Source organism: Lagenorhynchus albirostris, chromosome 17, assembly GCF_949774975.1.
Source record: "Lagenorhynchus albirostris chromosome 17, mLagAlb1.1, whole genome shotgun sequence".
Lineage (NCBI taxonomy): Eukaryota > Metazoa > Chordata > Mammalia > Artiodactyla > Delphinidae > Lagenorhynchus > Lagenorhynchus albirostris.
Window position 1 is genome coordinate 24,488,545 of NC_083111.1, and position 20,462 is coordinate 24,509,006.

General features: G+C 34.4%; 1 protein-coding gene across 3 annotated transcripts in view; it reads right to left on the reverse strand.

Moving 5' to 3' along the window:
* Positions 1-2,044: 2,044 nt before the first annotated feature.
* SNX16 (sorting nexin 16) overlaps positions 2,045-20,462 on the reverse strand; it is a 36,266-nt gene continuing 17,848 nt past the window's right edge. For all 3 annotated transcript variants that reach the window (XM_060127415.1, XM_060127413.1, XM_060127414.1), the window contains 4 exons: positions 8,752-8,821; positions 4,673-4,809; positions 4,030-4,149; positions 2,045-3,174 (listed from right to left, as the gene is read on the reverse strand). In XM_060127415.1, the coding sequence (XP_059983398.1) occupies positions 3,078-3,174; positions 4,030-4,149; positions 4,673-4,809; positions 8,752-8,821 (424 nt within the window). In that variant the 3' untranslated portion in view covers positions 2,045-3,077. The remainder of the gene's footprint in view (positions 3,175-4,029; positions 4,150-4,672; positions 4,810-8,751; positions 8,822-20,462) is intronic.

The following is a 20,462-nucleotide window of genomic DNA, read 5'->3' on the forward strand; positions in this document are numbered from 1 at the left end:
AGGATATGACAAGTTCTTACCTAATGTAGTCTAAAATATCATTAAAATATGAGACTTTACCAGAACAAAAATACATCTGTTCTAATTGAAGAAATTAAATAGGGAAGAAAATTGGAGTTAAAAGAAAATAAGAGGGAAAAATAAAGTCATCTTTACTATACAAAAGGATAACTCATAAGGTTCTATACAGTAGCTACAGGTGAACCACAATTTGGCTTAGAGCTCCCCAGAAAACAAAACAAAAAAGAGAATGACAGTAATACAGTCTTTAAGATAAAAACAAATCAATTGTTTAGGAGACGCACAGGTTTTACTGGAACTGAGACCTACGAGAATTTTCTCCCACGAGTTCTCATAAATGGTACACAATGTGATAGAGAATGCATCAGCTTTAAAAACACATGTATTGAAAATACAAGTTTTGATGATTGTTTTTGCTAGTAGAAGCCAACAGCATAGAAGCAAATCGCAATGGAGTAAAGCTAATTCTATGAAGAATCAAAATGTGGATCAAATATGTAGCTCTTTGAAAATCTCCCAGAATATAAAACTTAGATTCCTTTCTCTTTCTAGTTGGGAATACAAACTTGTTTTAACAACATCTAAAACTTCCTCTATTCCTGTAAGTAATACAAATCCATTTCAAAACCAGACTAATTATTCTTAGACCTAAGGCCACTGTTCCCTGCTAATCTCACAGACAGGTGAAGCAGACTACATGATTTATCTGAGGACCATGGTTTTCCAAATAAATGTGCTTTAAATGGCTAATCTAAGTATAGTAGATAGAACACATTCTAAAATGCTGAATTTTATGGTTGTACTTCTTATACATGGACTTAATTTTCAAAAGGTTAAGTTAAAAGATTATCTACAAAATTGTTTCAGTTATGTTCAAATTTTTAATCAATACTGGTTACATTTGAAGTGCACTGCACATATTTACAAAGACTTAAAATGATCAGTAATATAAAGTGTAAACTTAAAACGAAAATCACAGACTCATTCCACATCTGTGAAATGCAGCAGTTAACTGTAATTAAATTTACAATAATCGTAAGGGATAGGAAGAACATAGAAACTGGAGGAGAAAAATAGTATTCAAGATCTGAACAACACAGCTACTGTTGTACTGAAAAAATAATTTATTAAATGAGTATAATACTGGGAATAAGATGCATTATAAAAGTAAATTCTAAATATAAACAACAGTGGTTTTCCTAATTAACAAGAGTTTTTCTTCACCCATTCAAAGTTTTAAATACAATCTTCTGAAAGGCCAGATTTTGAAAGTGTATGGTTCACTTTAAGACAGACATGTATGTAGCACTATAATATCTGGAATTTATCATCTTGTTTTATTAGACTAAAAATGATATTGATTAATTTAAATGATTGTTCTTTTTAAACCTTTTAAAGCCTAGAATAATATTTTGAAATGAACAAGTAGACCATTTTATTATACTCTTTCTGTCTCCCTGGACAGCACACACATTTCAAATACAGTCTGTGGAAAATATTGAGATAGAGCATACCTGTCCATTTTGATGAAGACTTTAAAAATTTTTGTACTTTGGTAAAAAGCAGTCTCCTTTTTAGATCAAAGGTTGACAACAGCCACTGTATCTATTAATCTACGTCCGTAGAATTTTAAACAACCACATCTTAATATGTACATCAAGATACTGATAAGCTTTTAGCTAGTGAAAGAAAAAAACGGAGACTTATTCTTTCCCCAATAAGTTTCCTTCAGTTTTTAGAAAGCATACGCAGTTAAATATACCAACTGGGATTTCAAAATGCCAGCATGATTACAGTGCTTATTAACAGCAATATGCAAAACAATAGAAATATAAAATAAATAACTTCATACTATAAAAATGAAACAAGGCACTTTCAACAACTATATGCAAAGCTGAGATAAACATTGTTTTCATAACGCGGACTCAAAGACTCTAGGAGACTTCTGTAAAGAGTGAAATAGTGAAGGCACTACATAATTCTTTTTCCTAACTCCACTTACTAAAGAAATTCACCAATTAAACTTGGCACAAAAGAGTTTAATTGTCATAAAGTGCATCACTTGGCTAAATATATTAAGAAGAAAATCAGCATCAATACATTATAGCAACATATTCACATATACAGAAATAAAAATGCAATGCCAGGAGCTGACATAGGAACTTTGTAGGATATATGGCTTTTTCTCTTTTATTTTTTTGTATAACTGCCTATTTGCTTACAATCTATATTTTTAAAGAGTATGCCTTGATTAGCAAAAAGAGGTAGTGTTCTGACAAAGGCAAACCCACTGATTCTATAGGTAGAGATTTAAGATAAAGATTATGTGGAAAATATACAAGTATAACATATAATACACTGGTACAACATTTATTATAGTATTTTGATATTAGCAAATTTGCTTTTAAAATCAAGGCTATTTTATCACTTTAGCTATGTTATTACAGCTCTTTCAAAGAGTTTTCCTTTGGTACTAGAAAGTTTTCTTCTTTTAAATAGTAACATTCCAAATAAGCAACTTTTATTTAGAGATGATAAACATGTCAACATTTAAAACTCAATTCATCTCTACCACTTATTTAAACCATTAATGAAAATATATCATGTCTGAGACACAAGAAGTATATAACAGACAGCAACATGCAATTTATGTCCACTTAACTAATGTAACTGGTGATTTAAACACACACACACACACACACACACACACACACACACACACACACAAAGTGTGCACACCCACGTTAGTCTGGAGCAATATATTGGCAAAACAACAAAATAATTTATGCACAGTATTTAAGGATGTGGGCCTTGATGACAGAACTCCAGATTTTTTTTAGTGTGTTAAATACAAAGTTTGGCTAAAAGACAATGTAAAGCAACAGTGAATATATTTCCTATACCAATAACTTAAATTTTTCTTTATGTAAACTTTATACATGTGCAATCTTGCTGTTTTCTGTAAATGCTTCAGTCTCTTTTTTTCTTTTTAAATATCTGCCACTCTATTCTAAATTTGCAGGAACGTAAAAATGGAAGGAACCACTTGAGATTCATTAGTCGTCTTCCGCATTATATGCCACTTCTGCTACTTCTATGTCTGATGTGGAATTTTCAGGTTCACTAAAACTTGAGCATTGCTTATTATCAGCTCTGCAAAAAAAAGAGAAACACAATGAAGAGACTGGATGCATGCTATTTCACTTCACTATTACCGTAAACATTTTTTAAGTCATGTAAAGAATATTTAAATATTTAATGGAAAAATATTTAATGAAAAGGAACACTTAAATATTCAATCAGAAATTTAATATTTTAAAGTTGTCATTGCCAGATAACACCTTTGGAGATATATTTTTAACTCTTTCAGCTCTCTGAACTACCACTTTTCAATAAAAATCTAGTTTATATTTTTAACTCTTTCAGCTCTCTGAACTACCACTTTTCAATAAAAATCTAGTTTATATTTTTAACTCTCTCAGCTCTCTGAACTACCACTTTTCAATAAAAATCTAGTTTGTAATGACCTTTAACCAACAGAAAATTTGTTCTCATAATTATAGCTCAACCACTATCACTAATGTATTAATGGTGACCTTGGATTTATATGTAATAAAAATTCTTTGTGTGTTCAAATATACCATCTTTCCATCATTCCTATTAGGTAGACAGGGTGGTTGCTATTACAGTGTCCCACTTTTTGCATGGAAAAGACTGACATTGAGAGAGATTAAAGTAATCTGTCAAGATTACAAAATTAATGAATTAACTGAGTCACAGCCCAGTTAATTCAGACGTATCTTCAAAATAAGTAATGAAATTTATAGGCTGGATGACAAAGATTCATTTTTAGGGACAGCCTAGAATATCTATAGTCTTCCTCTGTTTGCTCATCAGATTCATGATATAATAACACTGAGTTCATAAAAACATGCTCTACAGAGTATTATGACTGTTTCTCTCCAATTATTCAGATGATTAGGCTATAATAAACCAAACATTATATACCTAGATTCTTCATCTAAGACATCTTGATCAACCTCAAGTGCAGAGGACTCCACCTTTAGGATCTGTCCACCTTCTGTTCCTGACACGAGCAGTGATTCTTCAGGTTCCAAACATAAGTTCCTAAAGGTAAAGTACAGCAACAAGTTATTTTCTATGAATAAAATAGGTATATATTTATTGTTCTGAATGCATGTAGCTTTAGTAGCCTTCAGCTGTTCTAAGTGTAGTCATATACCTAATAAACTGTTGACTCTGGGTGTCAACAGTGAAATCAGTACTTATGATTAATTTAAAATGATTTTAACATCAATTCGATATATGCTGACAAGAAGGCAAACTAGAACTTTCACATGTGAAAAGCTGGCATAAATGCCTAGAAACAAAGATACTATTTAAATAGGTTAAAATAATGTTTGTCTTGGTGAACAACTAGAGCTTTATTTTCCCGATATTTCCCGTCCTTCAAATTTTCAGGCTTCTAAATAAATAAGCAAACAACAGACAATTTTCCCAATCTACAAGGATGTACACCATGAGTCAAAGACTTTTGGAGTCAGAAATTTCCTAAATTGTAACGTACAAAGGGCATTTAGCCCAGAGTATCGAGCTGAATTAGACTGACAATGCAAGCATCACAACATACCTGATTCTGTTTTCTAGAGTGTCTATAAGAAGTTGCTTCTCACAGAGCAGTTTCTTCAGTGATTCCAACTCTTTTTGTTTTTCAAGTAGTTCTTTTTGAAAACGGTAGTTTGTCTCTTCTAAAGTTTCACAGAAAGCCTTAAAAACAAACAGCAAATAAAAAACACAGGCAGAAAGAGAATAACATTAATTACTTATGCAGTACCTTTCTCAAGGGCATAACTGAAGAGTCAAAGAACATAGTAACCAAAATAATGTGTATACAAACCAGATGATTTGTTCTCCACCCTCATCTTTTTAGGTCTCTGCTACCTTGGTACCTACTGGGCAACTTATAAATAAATACAAGTCCCTTTTCTTGAGAATTATTAAGTAGTAAGCTAGGGTGCCTGAAATGAATATGTGATATCTCTCTAGTGTATAACTGGGAAAAAAATTACTAATAATCACTGTTTTAGCTTCTATTCTCCTTAGCCTGTTTTTGCCCGGTCCTAGATGATTATACTTTAAAGAAAAAAAAATTAAAAAAAGAAAACTGTGGCTATTGCCATTTGTATTAGCTCAGAAGACACATCCTATAATAACGATTTCCTTCATAGTGCCTTCAATATTATTTTCCCTTGCTTCTCCTTTTACTATATTCACTCAAAGACATTCTATCCTTTATACCCAGGAAGCTAAACACTATTGAAATAGATTAAAACAAAATCATACTGCCATGAAGAACGATGTCATGAAAAAAATCTGGGTCACTTACCTTGATGAGCCTTTCAGTGTTGCTTTTAATTGTTCCCAGTTATCTATCATTATCTATCATTCCCTGTCTCCTTTGTGACTACGTTAAACCTTCACCCCTGGCAAATCCCCTACAATATGTTACTACTGGTGAGCCCAAGCCCAGCAGATGATCTTTATTCCTATACCAGAAAAAAAAAAGTTACTCTCCCAGAATCCTAACTACATTTGCATTCCGTTCTTGTCCTCAAGAATATGTGCCTCTTCAAGTTAAGCCCAATCTCCTTTGGAAGCCTGCCCTATCCCATACACTTTCTCTTAAATTTTCAACCTTTCCCTCTCTTTTGGCCTTTAGATTTATTTAATCAAGTTGACTGAAGTTGATTAAGCAAACCTAAAAATCTCTCCACATAAAAACAAAGTCATATCCACCGGTCCCTTGATAGGAGTCTCTCTAGCTACTAACTCATCTTGTTCTTTTCAAAATAAAAAAGATTTCCAGGAAAAAAGTTTTTATCATCCAAATTTAGCTTCCCCATTCATGGCTAAAATCATTAGTAGTTTTACTCGCTTTTCTCTACTAATTATACCCAGGCAAATGCTAAGAATGACTTCTGTCAAATCCAAAGTACTGTTTTTCTCAACTTCATAGCATGTCACTACTGACTTAAAAAGTAAAAAAAAAAAAAAAAAAAAATTAATGGAATCCTCTTTTATTGTGCTCTGTGAAACTTCCTGGTTCCCCTAATTTTACAGTTACTTCTTAGATTCCTACTTGTTCTTTGCATGTGGGCATTCATCAGAGTTTTGTCCTTGATTATATATTCTCTTGCTCTATATTTCATCCTTGGGCAATTACTGTTATCACTTCAACTATAACCTATACTATTTGCTATCGACTTCCAATTTTTTTTTCTGTTCATCTCCAGCCCAGACCTTTCCTGAGTACATAGATATCATTCATATGCCTGTTGGTCCCCTTCAATTGTATGTACCAATGGTAAGTCAAAATGCACTCCCAACGGTACATCTGCACTACCACCTCATCATCAAAGCCACCAGGCAAACATCTTAGATCACTGCATTTCGCTACTTTCTATGCCCCAGGTAACCCAGTCTTTTCCACCTTCCCCTTCTCCTCCTCCCTCACTGCCTCATCAACATCTCGCTATACTCATCTACTCTCTATACTCATTTCTACTGTGCAGTATAAGGCTAGGTAATGTGATCACTGAAAGAGAAGAGTGCAGAAGCAAACCCTTCCTTTCATGTTCATTTGACTTTTGATAAAGGTGCCAATACAATTCAACACAGGGTACTGACACATTTTAGTATCTATAGAAACTTAAGGTCCTCACTTCACACCTTATACAAAATTAGCTCAGTATGGATGTAGGAGTTAAAACTATAAAACTTCTAGAAAAAAAAATAGGAGAAAATCCGGGTGGTCCTGTGTTAGGCAAAGAGTTCTTATGATACAATACCAAAAGCATAAGCCATAAAGGATGTGATAAAATGACCTTCATTATAATTAAAAACATTAGCACTTCAAAAGATACATTATAATTAAAACATTAGCACTTCAAAAGAAGGTAAAAAGACACATACAATGAGAAAATATTTGCAAATCATATATTTGATAAAGGACCTGTAATCAAAATAATGAATTCTTACAAATCAATAAGACAAACAACCCAACTAAAAAAATAAGCCAAAGGCTCACACAGACAATTCATCAAAGAAAACATACAAATGGCAAAAAAGCACATGAAAAAGCGATTAACATAAAAATCATTACGGATGTACAAATTAAAACTATAATGAAATACCATATCACACCTACAAGAATGGCCATAATCCAACAGACAGATAATATCAAATGTTTGTGAGGACATGGAGAAAATGGAACTCTCATACACTACTCGTGGGAATGTAAAATGGCATAGCCACTTGGGAAAACTCTTTGTAAGTCTCTTAAAAAAGTTAAACATAATTTACCATATAACTAAACATTCTACTCTTAGGGATCAACCCAAGAGAGATGAAAACATATGTCCACAAAAAACCTTCTCTGAAATTGTTCATAGCAGCATTATTCATAATAACACAAAACTGGAAACAATCCAAATACCCCTCAGCTGGTGACTGGATAAACAAAATGTGGTATATGTGCGCAACAGAAAACATTCAATAATAAAAGTAATGAAATACTGATAGAGACTATAACATGGATGATGCTCAAAAACATTATGCTAAGTGAACGAAACTAGATGCAAAGATTATATATACTGTATACTATTGCATATTGTATATATTATGCATATACAATATTATGCGTATTGTATATATGAGATTACATATATATAGGCACACATATACACTTATATGCACATATATATATACACACACACAGTATGATTCTATTTATATGAAATATCCAGAAAAGACACATTTGCAGAGGCTGAGAGCAGATCAGTAGTTGTCTGGGAGTGTGGAATGGCTGCAAAATGGCTTGTAGAATTTTTTTTGAGGTGATGGAATTTTCTAAAACTGGATTATGGTAATGGAGACACAACTCTACAAATTTACTAAAAAGTTATTAAATTGTACATTTACAATGGAATAGCAAATAGCAAATTTTATGGATGAAAGTTTTACTTCAATAAAGCTGTTTAAAAAAAAGCTATGGCATTCCTCTAACACAAAGAACTGACTCAGTTTAACTGAAAACATTACAAATCTACCAATTAAATCTGTTCCATTTAAACACTATTAAACATTTGGAAGAAAAACTTGCATAAATCCTAGCTAATCTATTATTACCAAATCTGTCTGTGAATCTAGCCAATTGCTTCAAGAAGTAGGCTACTTTAACACGTCAAGTAGTGTAATTTGAGTAGCCTTAAGCTTGAGCTGAATTGATAACAAGACAATAACTTCTACTTCTGAAGATTAGTTTTTTAATTTGATTTTAACTGTAGGTTCTTTACTTTGATACTTAGATGGAAGAAAACTCAGCATGCAAATGTTACTTTTAAATGTAAAATAAATTTACAAGTAATGTTCTTTTTTCTGAAACGGTATAAATAAAGAGAATAAATGTAGAATTTAATTTTAGGGCTTCGTAGACTATAGGACATGTACGAATTTTTATTTTTTCACTGAATTATGTTCATGTATTTCAATGAAAGAAAGCTTTGACTCAAACATTAAAAGCTTTCTGTGCAAAACTACCATAGTCCGAAATTATAACTTTGCTGTTTGCTGTTCCATTCAAGAAACAATGTAGTTATTGTACGGTATTATTTGTTCCTCTTTTCATGTGATATATAATACAGCACTTACCCTGCTTTCTTCTAGGCTATCAAATGGACCTGGTGGATCATCCAGACAAAGAAATTCTCTCACTGCAAGGCTTTCAAAGGAAAAAAAAAATTAGCTGGGATACAAATAAGTTTACAAAAGAGAGCAAGATAGCAGAAAGCAAAAGTTACTCTGAAGCTAGCTATAGTGTTTTAAGCAAGTTGGTTCTGCTGATAAATGAAAATAAGCAAGATGGCGTATGCGTTTTCACACAAGTAACAAAATACAAATATAAAATCTATAGAAGATACAAAGATTTTAGGTTATTTCTATGATCTTATGAACATAAAAAGATTGTGAATTTATGTTACATAAAAACTACACGACATAAAACATACATCAGAAATGGTACAGGAAACCAACGTAAATGGTGAAAAGACAGTATTATTTTCAAAGAAATATTAATTTGAACTAGTCTAAAAACGTCATTATCTTTTTATGAAGAAATACAATTTCTACTTCATACTTCATTTGTTTCTTCTTCAGGAGATGATTCTAAAGTAACTAAAGTATTTACTATGAAACAAGTTAAAGATTTTTCTTACAATCATGTTTATTATATTAATTCACTTAAATGTTTTCCCTAGAGAATTCAAGAGAAAGAATTCTGATCCTCCCATTTCTGAATTACGATAAAGTTCAAAATAATGAAATAATATGATATTGTTATACTTATACTTTTCAATTACCAGAAACAGGTTAAGAAGGTAGAAACCTAACTTCCTTGTTACAAAATACTTCTCTTTCTAAAAAGTAATCTTGGATTGAGGGACAGCTCTATATGTATGTTAAAATAAAAATGTGGAGACTTAAAGGATGATGATGAAGGGGGTGGTGATAAAGAGATAAATGGGATCTTTAGTAAAATCATTCCAAAGGAAAAAATGAAATAGAGAAGTGGTGTTAAGAAAGTAATCCGGAAGATCCCAAAAATAGAAAAAAGAGGAGCAAGTTTCTGGATTATAAAATCTTGATAATATAGATAATAAAAAAACATACACTCAGGGTAACTGAGATAAAACTTGAGTATTCATAATCATGAAATAACAGAGATGGAAGGGATCGTAAATGTGATCTAGTTGAACTATCCATAGTATGCTGCTTATATTTTCCCTTTTATATGTTCAGCCAAGACTATGTCTAAACACCTCCAGAAATAGGGACTATAACTGTCTCTTAAAATAAACCATCAAAATAAACCACCCTAAGTTTGAATAACACAGAAAACTAGAAAATTATTTCTTCACTGAGCTGGATTTTTCTTCCTGAAGCTTCTATTCATGAGTCTTAGTTTGGCTTTCTGGGGCCCTTCCAGGTAAGTCTAAGTCTTCTTTCACATGATAACCCTAAAAATATGTCAAGAATGTTATGTTTACTCTAACCTTATACCTCTAGCAAGCAATACTAACACACTAACATTTCCTTTTCTTTTTTCATGTAACAAAATTTAGTGAGTACTTAAAGCCTATATGGTCTTCTGCATTCATGGAGCCAACATTTTTTCCAGTTTTACTGAAATATAATTGACAATTAAAAATTATATATATTTAAGTTATATAACTTGACTCGATATATACATACATTATGAAATATGAAGTACAATCAAACTACTTAACATATCTATCACCTCACATGGTTACCATTTCTAACATTTTCAAAGTACATTACACACACAGGGTTTTCACATACCCTACTTTATTCAATTTCCACAACAATCATGTGAGGTGAGGATAGGCATTATAGCTCCATTGTACAAGTGATAATAAAGTTCAGAGAGGTAAAATGACCCACCCAAGGTCATTAGTGCAAGTGGTAGAGCTAGACCTTAAATCTGTCTTCTGAGTATAAATATGTGCCTTTTTCTACCTTTAAACTCTTTTCTCTTATGTTTTGGTTCATTTGGATTCTTTCCCCTTGCTGATCACTTCTTTCTGACCACATTCAATTTCTCTGTATCTTTCTTTAATCAAAGTCTCTAGAATACTGCAGTTGGTCTAACAGTATAGAGAAGAACAGGACCACCACACGTTCTTTTGGTTTAGATATTATACTTTCTATCCACCCACTATGTATATCGGAAAACTATTAGGCAGAATGAGGCACAAGAAATAAACTGATCTTGGGATTGACAGGCCAAAAGTTTGGATGGGGGCTTCCCTGGTGGCGCAGTGGTTGAGAGTCCGCCTGCCGATGCAGGGGACACGGGTTCGTGCCCCGGTCTGGGAAGATCCCACATGCCGTGAAGCGGCTAGGCCCGTGAGCCATGGCCGCTGAGCCTGCGCATCCGGAGCCTGTGCCCCGCAACGGGAGAGGCCACAGCAGTGAGACGCCCGCGTACGGCAAAAAAAAAAAAAAAAAAAAAAAAAAAAACGCTGAGAGAACAGCCTTTAAGGATGAAAAGGAAAGTGCTAAGAAGTTTATGGAAGAGTCTTTTTAATACTTTCAGTGTATGACAACTTAATGTGTGACATTATTTCTTATAAGTTTATACTCAGATTTCCTCATTCTTTAGTAACATTTTTATGTTCACCATTACTCTAATTATTGGAATGCTGCTGCTAGGAAAGAAAAAGGGGGTAAAGGGATATATGTATTTCTTTTTATACCTTTGGTTTAAAGCAGAAATTCAGCCCAAGATCCACAGTGATGTTGACAATGTACCTAGTTGTAGGAATTTTTTTTTAGAGTAGTTATTCCATTTCATTCTCCTTCCTTAAAAATCTTTATGATTTATGGCTCACTAGAGTTCTATGCAAATGAAATCCAATGGATTCTTTAAATTTTTTTTCACTACAGTTCCAAGGTTATATTCCATGCCCTATTTTGTTTAATCTGTAGCATAAGAATGAAATTTAAAACTGGCACTACAACTGTGATTGACAAAACACTTTTTTCAGGGGTTCAATACATTTCTTCTGTTTCAACAGGACTCAGTTGATGGAGGAAGAAAGTTAATACTCTTACACTCTTTTCCCATCCAAGGAAAGGGACACACAAGAATGTCTGGCAGATGGTAGTGTTTGAGAAAAGAATTTCATTCTCAAAAATTCAGGTACCTTTTCTCCCCCCGTAGAAAAGGAAGCCATTACCCCTTCTTGCGAATCACTGACTAGAGAACTTTATTTAGATTTGATAAATATTTGACTGCCTACGTGTGCCATGGCTCTGCTCAGTGATTTCTTATATATTATCAATGTATAATTTATAAACAAATCAAGTAAATTCAAATAAAGTATAAGTACCAAAAAGTCTATATTATTAAATGGTCTATGGATTAAATAGAAGTCAATTTAAAAAATTATTATTTATTTACTTGTTCACTGATAGGTTCAATACAACCCCCAATCTCTCTTCTGTATTTGATCTTTAATACTTTTGTTTCCATTTGACCATGATAATGAAGGTAAGAAAAACATCAGAATTAGGAGAGAAACCTATCTAAGAGAAAATCCAACAATCTGGAATTGAAAGGTATGGAAAGACTATCTTTCTGTTTATCACGTAGAGAAACTTCTTAGTGTGGTTGGGAAATCTCTATTTTAAAATTGTGATCAGTTGACTTAACTTGCCTGAATATAAGGAAACCAGAGATGGTACCCTTCAGCATTGTTTTCATCAGAGCAAATTTGCCCTGTATCTTAAACTCTTCCTTTGAGTCTCTTGAAAAAGTCTCCTTTAAAAGAGTTTTACTGTAATTTTCAAACTTCTTAAAAAACTATTTCATCCAGTGAATCGTCACCTTTTACTTCATAATATACCTTCCTTTTTTCTTTCATGGGTATGTATTTGTTTACATTCCACAATTTTTTAAAAAAGACCAGTAATTTAATAGCTAAATGATCTCTTTATCTCAAAATTTATATTAAAAAAAGCTAAAACTAGGGCTTCCCTGGTGGCGCAGTGGTTGAGAGTCCGCCTGCCGTTGCAGGGGACGCGGGTTCGTGCCCCGGTCTGGGAAGATCCCACATGCCGCGGAGCGGCTGGGCCCGTGAGCCATGGCCGCTGAGCCTGCGCGTCCGGAGCCTGTGCTCCGCAGCAGGAGAGGCCACAACAGTGAGAGGCCCGCGTACCGCAAAAAAAAAAAAAAAAAAGCTAAAACTAATGCTTACAATTCATTAAAAGGTCTATAAAGAACTAAGTAAAAAAAGTACTAAAAATACTAGATATTTCTTCTGTCAAAACCAAATTAAGCACAAAAAGTCACTGCATGAAAATATTAATTGAGGGATTTCAGATAGAAATGTTTTATCAGTTACTATTTCTCTTCAGTATTCTCTACCAGTAAAAAGAAAATAACAAAAATATGACATTAAATACAACCCCGAGGATAGGGACTCTGGGATCAAGGCTGGTGACAGTGAGGGTCATGGTGAGGGAGATGGGCTGCTGGGTGTGAAGCTGAAGGGCTCACATTTACCCTCCTGTGCTGGATATGCAGGCAAGGCTGTGGGCCTAGTTTATATCTTGGTTCTCTCTCACCTAGTTACTTTTAGTCCACTTGTGTCCCTACATTCAGTTTTATTCCTTCTAATACAAAAATACTTCAAAAGCAAACGTTTTATGTCCAACTCAGCTTGAAACCCATCTATGCCTCCTCTAACAAGAGGGAACAAAGCCAAGGTCTTGGCGTTGGCATAAAGCACCTGTGTACATTCAAGCTTTTACTGCCTTTCTTATTTGACACTTCAGCAATAGTACTTCCTCATGCCTATCATGTTGTTTCATGCTTGCTGCTATCACCCTGGCCCATCCTTCCCACCTTCAGCTGGCTGACTCAGACTTCACATTCATGACTTAGCTCATCTATTATCTCCTCATAGAATCTTCTCTGACTAAATCCCCCTCCCCTACACTCTACTCGGTTCAGTACTCTTATATGCATTACTACACCACCTTGAAGAGATCCCTTTCATAGGACTTACTACACTGTATTATTAGTATTTTCTGTTTACCAAGCAGTCTGCTTCAACAAAAAGTAGATGACAAGTTCCAGGGCTGTACAGAATCTGAATAAATTAGCATAGCACAGAATAAGTATTGAAAAAATAATGAATTTATTTGTAAGAGCTATGCTAATTGCTCTTAAAAAATTAATGACACTATTAAGAGCATCAGAATAAATTTCTATCCACTGTTGTAGATAAATAATACAGCACACTCTCAAATTTGAGATGGAATTTAGTTTTTAATAGATATGCCTACTTTGACGAGGGACTAAGCTTAGGACAGCAACATGTAAGACCAAAAGTCTTAAGAGTTAAAAGAAGGTTAGAATCTGGCTGTTTCTGATGGTACTCCTTCAAGATTTATAAAGAAGCACAATGAAAGGAATAGCATATGAGAAACTTAGAGCTGAAAGTGGATTTTTAGAGAACATTTAGTCCAATTACTTCATTTTCTAATTGGAAACACTAATTAAAATCAGTTAAGTAGGGCTTCCCTGGTGGCGCAGTGGTTAAGAATCCGCCTGCCAATGCAGGGGACACGGGTTCGAGACCTGGTCCGGGAAGATCCCACATGCCACAGAGCAACTAAGCCCATGCACCACAACTACTGAGCCTGTGCTCTAGACCTGCAAGTCACAACTACTGAAGTCGGGGCACTTAGAGCCCGTGCTCCACAACAAGACAAGCCACAGCAATGAGAAACCCGTGCACCGCAACGAAGAGTAGCCTCTGCTCACCGCAGCTAGAGAAAGCCCGCACGCAGCAACGAAGCCAAAAGTAAATAAATAAAATAAATTAATATATAAAAAATAAATGCATACGTTTAAAAAAATCAGTTAAGTAATTGCTTAAAATTATTTCACTACTAAGCCCAGAAAACTGAATTTTGCATAAGGTCTTTGAGACCTAATTTAATTAGTTAAGAGTTTACGTGGGGCTTCCCTGGTGGCGCAGTGGTTGAGAGTCCGCCTGCCGATGCAGGGGACACGGGTTCGTGCCCCAGTCCGGGAAGGTCCCACATGCCGTGGAGCAGCTGGGCCCGTGAGCCATGGCTGCTAAGCCTGCGCGTCCGGAGCCTGTGCTCCGTAAAGGGAGAGGCCACAACAGTGAGAGGACCGCGTACAGCAAAAAAAAAAAAAAAAAAAAAAAAAAAAAAAGTTTACGTGTATCTGAATACAAAATATTTGCTTTATTACATTAAAAAAGCTGTCCATAACTGAAGGTCCACCAAACTAATATTTTGTGGTAAAAATCATGCAACCAACCTTAGCAATAATGTGTTCATTCTCATGAGCTGTCATTATATAAACTATTGCATATATAACTGAATTCTTTTATAAAAATACTAACCCAACCTCTCTTGACAGTATCTTCACATATAAAAACAACTTACACATTAATAAAATTTCCTGTGAGATGTGAAAATGTATAAAAATAGCTTCTTTACATATTTTTGTTCAAAAATTATAGATTTATTGAATTTTACAACTAGAAGAGACTTAAGAAGTCATCTAATCCAATATATCCCACGTAAATAATTCCTTCTTTAATACCACTGATAGTTATCTAGCCTAGTCTCTTCAAATATTGATGCTTAAGGTAAACTCACTTTCTCAAAAGGCAGAACATTTTTATACCAGACAGCTTGAAATGACATGTAGCTCTTTTTTCTCTGAGCTGATGGGGGCTTCCTCTAACTGTTCACTTATTCCTAGTTCTACACGTTAGTCTTGCTATTCAAAATGAGGTCCCTAGGCCAGCAGCATCAGCATCACCTAGAAACCTGTTAGAAATGCAGAATCTCCACTCCAGACCTTGCTAATTCAGGACGTGCATTTGAACGAGACGCACACTATAGCTGGAGAAGCACCGCTTTAAAGCTAAATATCATTTGATTCTTTTCCCCATCACAATCTTTCAAAGACGTGAAGATGGTTATCATGTCCTTCCAAGTACTTTTTTTTTCAAGGGGTAAATTCTCATTTCTTTCAATTGTTTCCTCATGTAAATGTATGGATACTATATACTACAATATATATTTTTTAAACCATGAACTGCTGTTAATCCAGATCTATCTGCACTTTTTTTCTTTTAACAGATGTAGAATTTAGAACACTGAATTTTGGCATGGAACTCCTTATAGATGAATGCTAATATAAGGAAAAATATGTAATTTTAACCTTGTATTTTAAAGAATTAAGAAGAAAAATGTGGTAAATCAGGATATATGTGTAGTAATTCTGAAAACAGAGAATAGTAAGATATTTGGTGTGCTGATTAAATGATGTAATTATTTCAAAGTAACACAAACCAGAATAAAACAATAAATAGCTAAATTTTAACTATAACAGATTATGCAATATGAGAACACCCCCCTCTATCCATCTTTACACATGCTTCACCTTGACAAGCTGAGTTACATGCTGTTTCGGGTATAGGACTTGGCCTGCTTGCTTCTGCATTTTCACATAATATTCCCTCTCATTTGGAAAGTCCTTCCTTACTTTCTCTTTGTCGGTTCAAATAGCACTCAGTCTTTAAAACTCAGCTCAAATATCACCCTCTAGGAAGCCTCCTCTAATTCTCCCAGTCAAAAGTTCCCTCTCTCCCTCTTCTGAAAGACATCAAGCTCTATCCATTATAGTTCTTTTGGGTGTGTCTTCTTCCTATTCAGTTTTCTTGAATAAAGGATTAGCATCTAACGCACCTTTGTGTAGCTGTAATACCTTATATATAGTAAGACCTAAATAAACATTTATCAAACAAACAAAAACCAATAATAAATCCTTTATCATAAAAATATTAACATTTTTATCTGTTTTCTTACTTTGTATTCTCCAAATGCATCTGAAAATAACATTCTCTTAAAACATTTAAACCAACAATTCTTAACATCCCTTCAGTTCTTATTTCACTTCTGTCTTGTTATAGTTAGAGAAGTTGTAATATTAAGAGCTGCCAGTTGTGTACTGGCAAGCTCTTAGCCCACATGAAGGTTAACAAATAACTGTGTCATGAGCTGCTAAGGAATCAAAACGGAAAGTGAAAGAACTGTAGAAAGAATTAATATCAGATAATTACTTGGCCATATAAAGATAGTAATTTTCTATGCTGCCGTTCCAACTGTGACAGGATGCTAACAGGTATACCAATAGGTAAGGTAAACTCACTGATATTTTAAGTAGTGATTCTTAAATATGTAGTTTCATGTTTTTATAAAGAAGTATTGGGATTTTGTCTTTATCCTTTCCTCCCTTATAGAATTCATAAGTGGCTGTTTGACAACCTCAGACTTTCTGGATATTTTCTAATTATTTGTCCTCCCACCCATAATCTTAATCTATTGTTCAAGGTTCTCAAACCCCACTCCCTACTTCAGTATTGCTTGATTCACTGCAAACAGGACTGATCTTCCCCTTCTCTGAATTCCTTTTACTTTTATAATCTGTATCATGCCAAGTAGGACTTCATAAACTCCATTATTTTGTTCAAACAGAAGCTTAATTTCTTCAAATGAATTAAGTTCAGTAAGTATATCCTCAGCTTCCTTTTTACCCTTCTTAGTATGACAAAGGGCAAATGCTTAGGATACAGATTAATAACTTTTCCCTCTGCCAAGTCATGTTTTAAACAGTAATTTATTAAGAAACTGCTTAAACTGTGAAATAAAAAATGCTACTCATCACTCGCAAAAAATATAGTACCCTAGAACAAACAAGGTATACAAACCTTATTTAGAGTTCTCTTTAAGTTACCTTACTTGTATTCCTTAAATGTCTGAGATATATGACAAAAATAAGTAAGCAAGTAAATGTGAGGCACAATAGGTTTTCATGCAACACTTTTTAGAACCTTTAATATTCTAGGAATGTCAAATGAAACCTTTCTCCAACTTACTTGACCAAGAAATCTTTCTGTCCCTGAAACACCTATCTATAAATTGAACATGATTATCACTGTTCTAAGGACTGCAGTTTTAGAAACAGGATCTTGAATGTTTACCATACAGATACAGATCTATTAACAATAATTTAAAAAAAAGATACATCTCAACTAAGATATACTTTTAATGTTTAAAAAAATCAAGAAATCACAAGATGAGTTCATCAACGTGGTTCATACTATTTAATATTTCATTGAATAGAAAGAGTATAGTCATTTATAGAATAAATTTGATTTTAATTTACCATATTTGCAATACAGAGACATAAAGGTTTACTGAATAAGGAATAAGAGAAAGGGGATATGACGTTTTAACTTCTTAGCTGTAAAAGTCTTCCTTTATGGTATGGTATAAAATATATTTTCTTCAAAGGCTTTCTCTATGATTTTAGATATTGTTGGTTTCTATTCCTGCTTTGTGTATCTGAATTAACACTAACCTTTTTTTTTTTCTTTTTTCTTTGGAGAAATGTAAAAAATTATAGAAAAGTAGGGAGCATCCATCTTCCCACCATCTAGGCTGGAACACACAGTTGCTAAGTTTTGTCATATTTGTTTCAGTCTCTTTTTCTTATAAATAGTACGACAGCAAATATCAACAGTTCTGCCATTCATTCAACAAGTACTTATCGAGCATGGACTCTGTGTTGCATTGTGCTAAGCACTGCACACTGAATGGTGGGTAAACCAGCCACATGACCTACTACTATGTATGCACCTTACAGCCTGGTAGGAGAACACAATCAAATAATCACAGAAATAGTTACAAACTGAGATGTTGTGTAAGTAAAGTACCAAGCAGCCTTTCTCAGCTGGGATTCCATGACAGGATTAAACCCTGCTGACAATGATGTGAGTGACTATTTTCTCATTCTCTTAAGACTGGTACTTAGCTAGTAGCATCCTAGAAGTATGTAATGAGAAGTTAATTCATTACATGCAATGGGTGTCTTAGGGCATTAAGAACTGACTTTCAGAACCAGTAGAGAAGATACTTTGAGAAAGACCTGACCTAGTTTTTGGTGGTGGTGGTAGGTGAGGGGTTGGTCCAGAGAGCCAGTTACCTAAAAGTCTGTGTTGAAACATGACTTTTAGGCCAGGGCTGGGGGAGCAAGGGTAGTAGTGTGAAATGTTGCCTTTCTAGGGAATAGCATATTGAAAGGTCCTAAGGGACAAAGGAGCAGGCGACTTCGAAAAATTACAAGACCAAGATGGCTGATGTACAGAGAATGGGGGCAGGGAGGAATAACAAAACATGAAGTTGGAAAGACAAGCAGATGGTCAGGGACCAGAAAGGATGACTTAAACTGCATTACAAAAGATCACTGTGGCTCCAATGGGCTATAAGAAATAAAAGTCGATGAGTGATGGGAAAGGAGTAATTAAAGTGAGAGAAAACTGCTAGACTAGGTGGCGATGGCAGGAATGGAGAAAAGTAGACAGATTTGAGGAGTGTTTAAAGTATAAAGGCTGGGATGTGTCCAGATGACTTGCGGGTTTTAGGTAGAGGATGATGCTGAATATTGGGGGAAAGGTCAGAGAGTAAGCACTGAAGTCTTTCCTAGGTTTGAGGTTTGTCTGAAGGAGATGTCAAGGAGGCAACTGCAGATGTGAATCTGGAGATGAGAAAGGGGTCTGGCTTATAGTTCCTTTATTAGAGGAAAGTGAGGGGGGATGGGCAGAGATCTTAAGCAGTCACTGAGCTTAGCACACATTAAGAAGCAAGATGTAAAAGCAAATTGGAAAAGAAGAAGTAAAACTGTCACTGTTTGCAGATGACATGATACTATACATAGAGAATCCTAAAGATGCTACCAGAAAACTACTAGAGCTAATCAATGAATTTGGTAAAGTTGCAGGATACAAAATTAATGTACAGAAATCTCTTGCATTTCTATACACTAATGATGAAAAATCTCAAAGAAATTATGGAAACACTCCTATTTACCATTGTAACAAAAAGAATAAAATACCTAAGAATAAACCTACCTAGGGAGACAAAAGACAATTTTCTGTATGCAGAAAATTATAAGACACTGCTGAAAGAAATTAAAGATGATACAAACAGAGGGAGAAATATACCATGTTCTTGGACTGGAAGAATCAGTAGTGTGAAAATGACTATACTACCCAAAGCAATCTACAGACTCAATGCAATCCCTATCAAATTACCAATGGCATTTTTTACAGAACTAGAACAAAAAATCTTAAAATTTTTATGGAGACACAAAAGACCCCGAACAGCCAAAGCAGTCTTGAGGGAAAAAAATGGAGCTGGAGGAATCAGACTTCCTGACTTCAGACTATATTACAAAGCTACAGTAGTCAAGACAATATGGTAAAGAAGATGTGGCACATATATACAATGGAATATTACTCAGCCATAAAAAGAGACGAAATTGAGCTATTTGTAATGAGGTGGATAGACCTAGAGTCTGTCATACAGAGTGAAGTAAGTCAGAAAGAGAGAGACAAATACCGTATGCTAACACATATATATGGAATTTAAAAAAAAAATGTCATGAAAAACCTAGGGGTGAAACAGGAATAAAGACACAGACTTACTAGAGAATGGACTTGAGGTTATGGGGAGGGGGAAGGGTAAACGGTGACAAAGCGATAAAGAGGCATGGACATATATACACTACCAAACGTAAGGTAAATAGCTAGTGGGAAGCAGCCGCATAGCACAGGGAGATCAGCTCGGTGCTTTGTGACCGCCTGGAGGGGTGGGATAGGGAGGGTGGGAGGGAGGGAGACGCAAGCGGGAAGAGATATGGGAATATATGTATGTATATAACTGAT